General features: G+C 35.9%; 1 protein-coding gene across 1 annotated transcript; it reads left to right on the plus strand.

Moving 5' to 3' along the window:
- The first annotated feature begins 546 nt into the window (after positions 1-546).
- LOC121653223 (N-acetyllactosaminide beta-1,3-N-acetylglucosaminyltransferase 3-like) lies at positions 547-11,582 on the plus strand. The gene is made up of 2 exons (XM_042006556.1): positions 547-620; positions 8,440-11,582. The coding sequence occupies exons 1-2, from the start codon at positions 556-558 to the stop codon at positions 9,599-9,601; spliced, it is 1,227 nt and encodes a 408-aa protein (XP_041862490.1). The 5' UTR covers positions 547-555; the 3' UTR covers positions 9,602-11,582.
- The last annotated feature ends 2,816 nt before the right edge of the window (positions 11,583-14,398 follow it).

Below are 14,398 nucleotides of genomic sequence, written 5' to 3' on the forward strand. Positions count from 1 at the left end.
TACCATTAGCAGGAACGGTAAAGAAATCATTCATTCCAACTGCAGTTAACATTTTAAATAAATCTTAAATTTGGCTTTCTTAGCTTGTTGGTATGTCTTTTATGTTTTTATGGATCATTTAACTTGTGTGTTTATTTTGTGAGCCTTTTTGTCAAAGATAAATTCCCACTGCTATACCAATGACAAAGTTTTTCTAAGTTCTTCAACATACCAGATTTATCTCTTCATCTGTAGTCCCATGGCAAGTCAACGTAAGAAGAAACATGGTAAAATACACAAATGGACACAACATACAAAGATTATTACGATACATAAACATTACTTCGTTAAAAATACACAAAGGTCAGTCATGAAATAAACATATATAATAAACAATGTTAATATACACATGACACACTGCACATGGTTAAAAGATGTCAGCAAAAGACAAATGTGCGCGGTTTGATGTCCAGGAGCCAGCTTTTGACTGATACGGAGAAGTTTTTTTTGACATCCTGCTGACGCCGCGCATCGAGCAGAAAGAGGCACCGCCCTGAGACAGAAGACACCAAAGTCATGCAGCTTAGAATACCGGACTCAATCTCAGCGAGACAGACAGGAGTGTTGGTCACTTTCTACAGGTAAGAAAACTTGGTAAAGCTTTGGTTGAATACTAACGTTATGAAATATTATTAATCAGGCTTCTTGTTCTCGGAGATGAAAACTTGAATGAGTTTGCGAAGCTTAGAAAGCGTATAACGGAAAGTGACATTTTTTAAACTGCATTGGAGTTGTATAGTTTCGGTTTTAATTTGGATTTATTTTGCAAGTCGAACTGCACAAAGCGCAAAAATAAAAAATCAAAAAATCAAAAAATCAAAATACGATTAAGAATAAAACACAAACCTCACAGAAATGCTTCTTTTCTTTATTTTTTTCCACTCCACTCCTGCATTATTCCAGCATCTGTTTAATGTGTTTTCAGTCTTGTTTTCACTTAGTTTTTAAAACACTTGTATGAGACAACTTGTGTGAGCGGGCTAAATATAAATGTCACTCGATCCTCAAACTTTAAGAACTTCCTGACACCATCTTTTATCACATGATGCGCCCACAGCGAAATGTCCCAAAGTTGTTTGAGTAACTTGTTAAGACTGTAGAGAAATTAGATGGCGTTGTAGCTATATCGGTGTTTTGATTCCAAAAGGAAAATCCAAAATGAATAAACCCGCTTAATCGGTTAAATTTGTTTTTCCAAAAAAAAAAAAAAAAGTAAATTCTTATTGTACTTATTGTACATCATAATGTGCGACAGCAGCACTTAAAGGACACTAAAGTCCTGGCAAAGTTGCAGTTGATGAATGGGTCAAGCAGATGACCCCAGTGGTGATGTATTTCTATCATACATAAATCTGCATATGTCCATCTTCACAGGGAAGGGCTTAGGACAGTAAGGAAAGAACCAGATCGGAAATATAACTATTATTATGTATCAGAATCACATCTGTCAATAACTGAACTGACAGGGTTGGTAAATACAATGTGATACAAAGAGGATGAGCTGAAGCCCAGCTCAAGTATTTTCTACTTATTCAACCAAATAAATGTGGACTTTTTTTTAATAATTCATGCATCAGAGGGTTAAAGTAAATGTGAAAAAATTGCAGTGGTTTGTTCTTATGTCATACATTCAATTTTACAAGTTTTGTGTTAGTCACTCAATCATAAGAGGTCAGGCAGTGAATGGAAACAAGGATATGGGCTTAATATAAAGTCATAAAGATTTTGCTGCTGTAAATGAATGTTTGCAAAAACTTTCAGTTTGTATTTGTAAGTCAAGTTTGTCTTCCTGCATAAAAAAATCTGTTCGAAAAATTCAAGTTTGCGAATGCACAGAAAAGGATTTGCATGGTTGTTAAAAAGATTTGTATATGTGGGAAAAAAATAGAAGTTCTTTTGCAAACATCTTGTCCACTGATGTGAAGCACAAAACTGCATGCAAGACTTCCAGTAAAACATGAAATTGCAGTTGTGAATTTTGGCACAGTCTTTTTACTACCACGAAATGGATGGTGACTAATAAAACTGTTCAGTCAGAGCAGACGGCTTCCTGTCCTTCCGCACCACCGCAGGCTCTTAAAGGGGAGTAGATAAATTTTAAAGACAGGTGATGGTATGATCAGAGTGGTTTATTAGATGACACTGGATGCAACAACTTCTGTGACAAAATGAATGTGATGAAGTTTGTGACATTATCAGACAAAACAATATGATTCAGACCAAGTGTGGACCTGCAAAGTAAATATGATGAACTGTTGGCTTTTTACAGTTCAGGGGCTCTTTTCTGACATCTCTGCTGATGTAGATATCCCTCAAACATATGGAGGGAACTTTACATAGTAACTTAAAGAACACACACAGGAGACATGTTGCTCAGAACTCGTGTGCTGCGGCACAGAGGAGGCGCCATCCTTTCTATTTAATTCTGACCGGGACATTCAAACAACACAACGATGTACATACGTCTAAAGATTGTCTATTAGTAACAGACATTGCACTCTAACATAAAACAATATTCAGTCCGAGACTCCAGCAGCAGGTACTTCAAACTCTCTTTCTCTCTCTGCAAACCACCACTTTCTCCTCCACCCAGTCCATCCTCCAGCTGGCCTCAGTGTGCAGCAGTAACTATTTCAACAGCGCTTATATTCTGGGGTAGCCGCTGTTGCATTAGGACGATCACCATGGTTTTCCCTAACTCCTCCAAAAACAAGCACCGCTTGTGCAAGGGTGTTGGCCCCCCAGGTAGGTGGTCAGATGTACCGGAGCCCAGTAGATAATACCATTTTTGGACTGTCACCTCTCGCTCTCCCCCACTCCCCCATGAGATGCTGTCAGGGGCAGCCACCAATAACAACCAGTGGAAGTAAAAATGATGGTTTGCAGAGAGAGAGTCTGCAGCACCAGCTGCTCGAGTTTCGGGCTGAGAAATATCAGTTTAATGAGACTCAATCCACCACCATCCTTCCTTAAAATATATCTACTCCCCTTTAAGAACCTGCAGCGGTGCAGAAGGACAGGCAGCAATCTGCTCTCTGATTGGACAGTTCGATTAGTCACCATCCAATTAAATAGACATAAAAAGAGGGACAAAAGTCACACTCGCTCACAGTTTTGTACTTCTGTGGACAGGATGTTTGCAAAAGAACTTCTATAATTTTCCACAAATACAATTTTTTTCTACAGCCATGCAAATCATTTACTGGAAGACAACCTTGATTTACAAATAGAAGCTTTGTTTTTTTTTGCAAACATTAATTTACAGCTGCAAAGTCTTTATGACTTTATATTGAGCCCATGCAGGGAGATGACTTCCCCTTGAAGCTGAACCGCAAGCAGAAAGATGTGTAGCATCTTAAAATGTCCATTTTCATCCTCGTAGGCTACAAAGTAAAAAACAGTGGTATGGTAACAAACATGCTAACCTGCAGAGCTTTCTATATTGTTCCTGAATTTAACTGTGTGTTCTGAATTGGTAAGTGACACCAAAACTACATACAATTAAAAATCTCTCCATTTCTTAAAAAAAAGACCTTAAATGCTTTTTTTGGACACATTTATTTCCAAGTTTGAAGCTCTGAATAGAAAAAAGTGAATCATTAACAGTAACTGAAAACAACAGTAATTCTAGAAGTTATCGCTTCACAAGAATTTATAGGACAAACAATCCAGTTGTGTGATGATTTACCAGAACATAGGGATCAAGTTTATGATTAATAGCCTTAAGGTCATAATAAAATCTGTTAGGGCCAGAATTTACCAAGGTATACTTGGGAGAAGATCCCCATTAATCCATATAAACATTATTATTATAAATATTAGCCTATTCAGCATCCCAGGTATGTTCTTTATGCTATTATGAAGATTTTGTGAAATAAATGCAAGTTTATTTCTCTATTCTTACACACACAACTTATTTAAATTAAATGGATTTCCTCAACAGCTTGTCCTCAAGTTATCTGCAGACGTGCGTAAGCAGGGAACTATCTGAAAGCTGCTGGACAGTGGCCCTCAAGTACCACATTTGGACAACCTTGAGCTAGGCAGGGAAATAAACAGGCATATTATGGAGGACTGTATTATTATTATTATTATTATTATTATTGTTATTATTATTATTAAATATTTAGCTAGCACATCTTAAACAATAGCATTTAACACGACCTCACGTATTGAACTGTGGTTACTTAATTTAAAATGCATTAAAAATTCGAAGAGGAAACAGGTAACAAGTGGAACTTTTACAAATATGAAAAGACACAGAAGATTATATTTTAACAGTCTTTTAAAAAGCTCTCTGTTAACAAACCCAGCAAACAAAAACAGAGGTTCCATAACAGAAGTACACTTCAGGACTCCCAGCTTTCTTGCTGCTTGTTAACCCAAACTTCTGCTGTGTCGATTTATTTAATTGCTGTTACTTTTTGTCCTTAGCAGCATCCTCGTGCTTTGTAACGGACTAGACTGGTAAATTCTTGTGCTGGGAGGATCTCTTTTCTGTACATATTTCACTAACTGGCTGTTTAATTTACAGTAATGACTGGGTGTGTGACATACCCTATGTCAAATATTCCACCCATTTTGAGGAAATATGACATCACTTGATTTGTTGCAATGTGACAGTGCTGTGGGACTCTCAAGGCAGATGCCAATCCACCTCATGTCTGGTCTTACACTTGGTCTACCCGCTCCTGTTGTCATGTTGCTGTGCAAGTGGGCCAATCTCACACTTGTGATATTGTGATTACACAAGAGGTGATGTTATTGGTATAGAACACTGACAGCTCAAATTGATATTGAAATTAAGATTTGACTTTGAAAAAAAAAATTGAACTTAAAACAGTAACATTGCTATTGAATCATGAGTATTGAAAATTTTTATTGATACTGAAAAAATGTATATAAGTTCCACTGAACGATTAAACTACAAATACTGAGAAAATAGCTCGCAATGTAAAGTGTTTATGTTGACTGTTTTTATATATTGTTAGCCGGGGCTCAAATTACTCAGGGGTTATAGGGGGAGCCATATATTTTCAGGGCGTGCACCGCAACGTCACAAGTCACTTGTGCAAGGATATATATTAGTACACAGCAGAGAGGTAAAAAACATGGTTTCCTCCAAAAACAATCTGCTACTACTGTTTGAAGCTAAAAGAATCAGATTTATCTCATATAAGGACAGAAAGTTCTTTAAACAGTTTATCTCCTCTGCTTCCGAAGTGCCTTGAATGCATCAGTTAGCAAACATGGAGGGAAGCGAGACAACAGGTGAAGAGGAAATGTTCAGCATATCTAATTTTTATAAGTGTTTTGTAAAAATTTGTAAAATTACAGACAGGGAACATTATTAGTTAAAGGACCTGAAAAAGGACTTTGAATGGTCCATAAATTTATTACTATCATTATTAACAGGCCAAAGCGAACATGCATTGTATAAATAGAGAATGAGATTAAAAACAAATGTAAAAAAAAAAAATAATTGTTTATGATTTAGTGTTTATTAGAAATTAAACAATCCTCTATCATATTGAATTGCATCTTCTTTTTAAGTTGGATTTATTGGTTTGCATTATAGAAAACAGTCAAGTATCAGATACATCCTTCACAGGGAAAGAGAGAAGACAAATAATTGTGGTAGTATTTAGAAACCAGATGTGTAAAGTAAATTCTTTGTTCTGTGGTAAATTGTTTTGAATTTGCATCATGAATTGATTCAAACCAAATTGCATTGTATAAAGTCAAATCGTCATTAAATCATTAATGAATCACATTGCATTGTGAACAGGGATGAAATGTATTGCAGTGTATCAATGGATTGCTTCAATCTATTGTTAATGTATCGTATCGCTTGTATCATATCGAGATTCGTATCGAATCGGTCTCATTGGTGGGGATTCACATCCCTACTTGAGACAGAAAACCATCTAGGTTTCATTGCATCCACTCTAAGAAACACACACATCAAAGAGTGTAAACAAAATCTTGGGATGGTGTCACAAACACATCCGAATGTACAATATAATAAACAGGCACATAATTCATTCATGTTATTGATGATTAATGCATAATTTGAAGTTGACAAATTCAGACTGCGTGGAATGCCGGGTCATGATAATTATGAACATTTGTAAAATTGCACAGCAACTTTTTCACAGCAGATGGCAAAATAGTAACTGAAAAACAATGGCACACTGAAGTAAACTAGTTTCAGAAGAGAAAATTTGAAGAAACAGCTATTTTAGTTCAAATGATGGCTTGCCAGCTTTCACATCAGAAAACCCCTAACCAAATCAGTTGTGATGACATATGATGGTGGCGACTAGCACAACCATCGCTTTTAGAAGCATAAACCATCAGTCTAGTCAAAAATTTTATTATATTAACATTTTTAGGCCATCTTGTGTCAAATTGTGTGCTGTTTACAGGTCAATGGGGATGCACATTTTATACATCTTACTACACACCAACTCATTTGTGTTAACGTCACACTTTCTCTGATTCCACAACATCATAATGATTTATGAAAGGACAGACCATCACAGGATGGAGCGATTGCTTGGTTCATTTGTGGCTCAGAGAGGGGCTCTGAACCACTAGATGGACTGTGGACTATATTCTTTGTTGGGCTACATTCAATGACAACTGGGGCTTGGTCAGAGGGGGAAAAATGCCACAAGTCAAATTTCCAAGGCGGCAACTGAGACAAGCATTCTCTCAAAAGAAAAAGAAATATGTTTTTCTCTATCTTGATATCAGTGTTGAAAATGAAGCCATGCAGCTATGTAACCAATAGCATTCCCCATGGTTTGCCTTTAAGGAATAGCTGCTAACACTGTCCAATATAATAAAAAACACATGAAAATTTATATCAATGTATTTTTGCAAAGTTAATATCTGAAAGGTTGTTAAACAAAGAACAACAAATAAGATAAAAAAAGATAAACAGTCTTAGTCTATATACTAGAAACGATAATCCCTTGCTAATTGTGTAATGATTCAAATATTGTAATGTCCTTGTATTTATTTTGTTTATATTGTTTAAAAGTAGTTAGTTTAATATTCAAAGAATACATAAGGGGACATCAAGTAAAGTGTGCCTTCATACTTTATTTCTGATATCTGTAACTTAGAAACAGAGCCGTTGACGCAAACCACCGCAAAGTGGAACGGCAGTTTCCTGTAAACTTTGTGAAATCTAAAAAAACCCACATTTGCATTAGATTTTGATTAACAGTGGTTTATCTCTCATTCTTTATCGCCTGAACCTGGTAGTACAATTTGTATCTGTATTATTAGACAAACATATTAAGATTTTTGAAGTTGTGTCATTAATCAAACATACATATTCTAGTATTGGGTGTAATAGATTTATACTGCACAGCAGTAACATAACCTTGACTTGTGATCTTTGTAAGTCCTTTTTTAAAAAAGGCTTTCTCTTTGAAGCCTAAGTTACAGGAAGTGGTTTTGTAATACTGTTTTGCACATTGTTGAAGATCTGTTTGTCAGTACGTTGCTGTAGTTTTTTCCTAAACTTTAGGTCGTTGTATATAAAAGACAATACATCACATTTGACATTGTGATCTATCACAGCGTTTCACACTTCTAGAACTCGAGTTATTTGGCTCAATTCAAATGTGAGTACATTTTCTATAACAGAGGCACACCTAAACAAGAATATATATTCCAATATACGCCTAATCTAAACATGAAATGAGTTATACTTTCTGTATGTTTTTTGCAAAGTATTTTGATGGGAGAAATCTTTAAGAACTGGAAATCCCTTGAAATCAATTCCATAATTTACCTTTTAAAATTAGAAATGACAACAGTGCCTTATTTTTATTGGACTAATCTTAACAATCAAATGAAGAAATTATCTCCTGTAAACATATTATTTGAAATCATTTATTACAAGGCCACACTACTGTTTGTTAGACACTACTGATCATATAATCCCTGTGTTGGTTGGAAAGTGATTTAGTAATAAAAGGAGCTGCATTCATGTGGTTCAGCCTTGCATGTCAGACAGATGTTTCTTAGTCCAGTTCAGCCAGTATAGGATCACCTTGAGTTGGGAATAAACCCTGGTCTTGAGTGGTAGAATTTTAAGTTAAGTCTTATTTACAAGTAAAAAAAAACTGAAGCAAGACTGACAAGCAGAATGGTGCAACAAATGCAGTGATTGCACAGACAAATAAGGCTGAACTAATAAAATAGAGCCATGACCTTTAGATAAGGATGGGGGCTTAGACTGATCAGTGAACAAACAAACAACCTTAAAATACTGTAATGCTCTTAATTCGGAGTTGATTGAGTACTTAGTAATTTGTCAGATCCTTTATTTATATCAGACTTAGATGTATTATGACACCTGTGTTTGTGTTTTGTTTGCAGAGTTTCAAGGATGAGAAAAAACAAGGCAAGATATATCTTGATTGCAGGAGCTCTTGGTCTGTTCGTCCTCCATCTCTGTAAAGAATCTGTTAACCACAAAACCAGACAACTCAACATCAGTGAGACAGAAGTTCACAACAAAAGGAAGCAGCTCACCAAAAAATCTTACGTATACTCCTGGCCAAAATGTCAGCAAAACACATCTGCTGCCCTTATCAAAGGCTTTTCAGGCCTCCCTCAAAATATTCAAGATTTTCTTTACTATCAACACTGTCGCCATTTCCCCCAGCTACTGGACCTCCCTAACAAATGTGGAGGAGCTGATAAATCCGGAGAAGTCTTCCTTCTGCTTGTCATTAAAAGCTCCCCTAATAATTATGATCGCCGAGAGGTGCTGCGCAAAACCTGGGCTAAAGAGAGGATTCACAACGGTGTGTGGATCCGAAGGATCTTCATCTCAGGGATGGCAGGTGATGGATTTGAAAGGGAAAGACTGAACAAACTACTCGAACTGGAGCAACGTGAGTTCAGTGACATCCTCCAGTGGGACTTCAGTGACACATTTTATAATCTCACCTTGAAGCAGATGCTCTTTCTTGAATGGATGGAAAGAAATTGTCCAAAAGCTCACTTCTTATTTAATGGTGACGATGATGTCTTTGCACACACAGACAACATGGTTTTGTATCTCCAAAGTCTTGAAGACAATGATGGAAGCAAGCATCTCTTCACTGGCCACCTAATTCAGAATGTGGGGCCCATTAGAGAACCACAGAGCAAATATTTTATCCCAGTTCAGATACAGAAGTCAGAATTATACCCACCTTACTGTGGTGGTGGAGGCTTCCTTCTTTCCAGCTATACAGCAATGGTTATATATAATATGTCAGAATCCATACCAATTCTTCCCATTGATGATGTTTACATGGGGATGTGTCTGGCCAAAGCAGGGCTTGGTCCTGCATCCCATATGGGTGTAAAGACAGCAGGATTGTACATTCCCTTCACCAACGCAGATGTATATAACCCATGCTATTATAAAGACGTTTTACTGGTACACAGATTCCTTCCTGCACAGATGTATGTCATGTGGCACAGAGTACAGGACCCAAATCTGAAATGTGGTCATTCTAACCAAATGCCTAATATTGCCACGCTATAACTCACTGGCAGGTCTTTACAGGGATAAAGGGCTGAATTTTTTTTTTTTTTTTTATATATTTCAATTTCTCTTGCAAAAAAGGTTTGAAAATGTAAGCTTTGTTGTCACAACATTTGAATGAACAGACACTGAGCACTTTGACAGTAACAAAGACAAAATTATTCAGGTTCAAAGCAGACATTAAGCATTGTAATTCTGCTCGTTAACAAATGTTAGTTCAATATTTACTTGTTTCATTCTCAGCTGCTGAGAATATGACCATATGACAATATGACATATTTAGTTTGTGCCAAATTTTGCACATTTATTTAATTTATTTGTTCTTGCCATGCAGGTAATATATAGCCTGTTTGTTAAATCTTATTTTCTGAAATTACTGATGAACCCAGGCTTCATGACACCTGGGAGATAAAACCATATAACAAACTTCAGGCCATACAAATTTACATCCAGAATACACTAACTACTAACAGATTAAAAGCTATGAGCTATAAAGATGGGTGATTTTTGTACATTACATATGCTTCTTCCTTCAATAGAGTGCATGAACTTTTGGAACTACGAGCTGGTAATGAAGCCAAACAGTGCACGAGTATAAAGATGCTTTTTGACATAAAAGCCATGGTCTTTACAGGAAAACACCTCCTTGAACCATTTCACTAATATTTTATCTTATCAACAGTAGATGGGCTTAAAAGCTTTGGGTTTCTTTACATTCACAACAATAGTTTGTAGATATTGTCACAAGTATGTAGAGTGACACTTTTAAAGCCTCCTAGAGCCACAACTGTGAAAGAATACACGTAAGGAAGCATAATGTGTCCTTTCATGTGCTTTTTATTTTGTATGGCAGCTTCTTCAACATGATTTTCAAGTAAGATGAGTTGACTACAAAGATTTTGCAAGCTGATGTCAGCTTATTTGTGCACCTACAGATAAAACCAAGGGTTAAAATATGAAAGTTTCAGTTGACAAAAGGCACCAGCTGGAGCATATTTCTGAACCTGTGTGTGCAAACAGAGTGAAGTCTTGAAACACGAGAAGATAGGCTGCTGTTGTCACTATATACTTAACTTTCATGCCTGAATGACAATCTCCGTGGGAAGTAAGGGACATGTTTGCATGCGTAAGTGGTAAAATTATCAAATGCAGCTTAGAAATGGACAATGAATGAGTTTTGCTTTGAACAGTCTGATTAATGGACTTGAACAGTCTGGTAACCATAATTAAACCATTTCTTTTCAATAATTGACTATTTTTTCTCCGTTGTAAATCATTCTGATTTTCCTTTCTTGCATACACCTGTAATGTCTTCTAAGACATAGCACTGTGTTGCGGATTTCCATTCAGAGGGATGACCCACTCTGTGAACAGTATGACCAGAAGAGGTTAACTCAGCTACTTAATTTGTACAGCACTGTGGGTCACTGTGGGTGTGTAGGCTATGTACATACCATTTACTGCAAAAAGGTATTGTACACGACCGCAGCTATGTGGCCTCTGGTGCAGTATTTGCTGAAACTCACACAATTGTGTCATATGTGGGTGGCCTAAATGTAATAGTGACTGTGTGGAAGAGAGTACACATTTCTTACATTAAGAACATAAGTACCACTGTAATATGATTGTTGTGTTACAGCTTGGTATTACATCTATAATACAGTCTGACAGTCAGGTTACTCTTGTTCTTTATGTTAAAATATTCAACTGTTCAAAGAAGGAACCAAAAACTTGATCAAGTTGACTTATTATTTAGTTAAAGTTTGAAATTATGTTCTTGTTGGACTGTGTATTTAATGGCTGGGTCGAAGCTGTGCAGGAAATTATTTCTCAGGGTTATTTATTATTCTACTTTTATAACATAAAATGTGTGTTGTGGAAAGGCATTAAGGTACTGTTTGGGCCTTGCTGTACATTTTCACTGTTGTATATTGAAGATATGTACCGTCTGTCAGGTCTCAATAAAAACATTTATAAATGGTCTCCGGTTAATAGTCAAATTTAAAATAGTTTTATTCCTAAGTTAATTTTCATTTGAAGTATCGCCTGTGAACACATGTCCAAATGTATTTCATTTTCATGCAGCTAAGAAGATGTTATATGTTGTGTAATTTCATAAATGAATAGCTTTGAAATTAAAAGGTGCTCCAAGGATGCTGAAAAAGTAGTTTTATGTACAAATGTTGCCATCTACATAGAGTGATGCTCATCAGTTAAGCAGATAAAAGTTTTGTATTTAATTAGATGTGCGACATTTGCATTTGGAAACTGTAACTTGGAACTTATAATATTTACAAAGGAACTCTCGGTGCATGTCTTTCTTTGGCTGCAAAAACAAAAGTCTAATAGAGACAGCAGGAGTATATGATGCAGATCAACAGTCAACGGTCCTAAAGATAAAATGCATTGGCATCCATCAATAAAGGTGGATAAATGTGGGATCTTTTCAGTGGTAAAGGAAAACCCCAACACAGCATCCAGTGAAGTATTGTGTCTACCCTTTCAAAGAATTTATGGGAGCAAATAAAGTTTACAACAGAAGCACAATCTATAAGCCATGTTAAGAAAGAAAGACAGACCTTGAAAAAAAATTATCGACTCAAACCAATGTCACTTTTGTTTTACTAATAATGTAACAGAAGACGAGCAGTAAAATTGATTTTGAAGGAAAGTGTTGCTTTATGCAGATGAGGAAACTGCATAGTGATTAACACTACAAATGGACACTGATACAAAACACTTTCTGTAAAAGAATTCAGCTGTTATTTTATTATTTTCAAGGTAAATATGTACAGGATTTAGTAATAAAGCACTTCTCTCTACACTCTCTACACAAGTTGCTGCATTTCACAAGCTGAAAACCAAACGGAAGACAAGATACCAATAAACAAATTACCATAAAGTTTTAATTTAGGAAGTCACCAAGATGAGTCATATTTGCCGGAATAAACAATTTACTGGCTGGATGATGAAAGTCAACCATTTTGAAAATACTTTGTGACACAATTACAATAATTTCTATACTTGTCTCTTAGTTTCCCTTTTTACAGCTAAAGCTGGAAATAAAACACTATTGCTTTAATTTAATTTGTTGGTATGTATTAAGTCAAATAGCCCGTAAAGGGAAAAAGTAGTTTTTATCTATGTAAAAACTTTTATTTATTACAGGGATGTATGCAGAATACATCTTATACTTACACTTTTCACAATGGATATACTTTGTATGGTGTTATCACTTGTTTGATGCCACTGTTATCCTGATATTTGGCAACTGTAATAATTCTTCATAGGTTGCCATAATCTTATATTTTATGGTGATTCCTGACAGTATTATCCTTGTCCAAGACAGGATTAAATTTAATCTTTCTAATCTCTTCTAATCTTTCACTGCAGCATGTGCAGAGATGTCCCTTTTTTGTTTCAGAAGGAAACAATGGACTGTGTTGCCCTCTGGCGTCAAACTTTTGTTACTGCAACATATTTACAAAAGGCATGCACACACACGCATGCACACACACACAACTTTGACAGTTTCTAAATGAAAATTGTCCTCAAGTAATAAAGTGTCATAGAATAACCCTGCAGTAGGTTAGACATCTTTTGCAATGTTTATTTCTGATGTAACTGTTAAAGAGACAGATATTTGTTCCATTTTATTTATCACACACAGATTTGTGGTCATTCTGTGTCAACATTTTACTTTTTTTTTGTATCTACTCTTATTTTGGTAAATGAAACTGTCCTTATAAAGAGCTTTTCCAGTCAGCTTGACCACTCAAAGCGTTTTACACTACCTGTCACATTCACACACACACACACACACACTTAAAAATGCACTGTATCATGTTTTTATGAACTTTGGCAAAAGTATCAGAAGATTTACAGGTTTTTCTACTCTTAACATGTCAGATGACAAACATTATTGTTCATATTATTATTTGCATGTTATTATCTATGTAGTATGCTGCTGGAGTACGTATTAAAAAAGCAGTCTGGATAGAGTTGCAGAATGTGTTGGGTATAAACGGGAAGCATGGTGACTTAGAGTCCATCAAATCAGTCCCTACACTCCCCCTGGCAGTTACTCAAATATTGCAGCTTGTGAATGAGTAACCTTAATTTCTGAGGATGTGCATGAATGGTACTCTTTAAATGCAAAATATGCAAGGCAGCCATGATAATCACACATATGTGTAATTTACATCAAGTATATTTTCAGCCTTAAAGTCCATTGGTCATACCTTTACAGTGATATCATCATTCGTGCGTGCCCTTCACTCTCACATGTGTTAAGCTACAAGAAAACCAGTCATTTTTCAATTTTTTCCTTTCCTGAAAAGCAACATTTTTGAGACAGTTTTGTGAATCCCCAACTGTAGTTAGACATTATTATTCTACATAATGTGCATTTGACTTTGTCAATTTGCATTTGACTAGGCATAAACCGTTCTGGGATTTGTAAACGATCAGAAGGGTTTTAAAATCTATTGTGTGACTGACTGGAAGCCATAGTAAAGATTTTAAAACTGGTGTGATGTGTTCAGATCTCTTAGTCCTGGTTAAAACTCTAGCAGCAGCGTTTTGGATGAGCACAGATGTTTAATGCTCTTTTTAGGAAGTCCTGTTAAAAGACCATTACAGTGATCCAGTCGACTGGAGATGAATGCATGGATGCATTTCTCCTGGTCTTTCTGGGAACTAAACTTTTAATTCTGTTGATGTATCTGAGCTGGTAAAAAGCTGTCTTAGCTGTCTGACTGCTACACTCAGCTGTCAAATTCCAGACAAATTTTCCAC

The sequence above is a fragment of the Melanotaenia boesemani genome, chromosome 14 (genome assembly GCF_017639745.1).
Source record: "Melanotaenia boesemani isolate fMelBoe1 chromosome 14, fMelBoe1.pri, whole genome shotgun sequence".
In the NCBI taxonomy this organism is placed as follows: Eukaryota; Metazoa; Chordata; class Actinopteri; order Atheriniformes; family Melanotaeniidae; genus Melanotaenia; species Melanotaenia boesemani.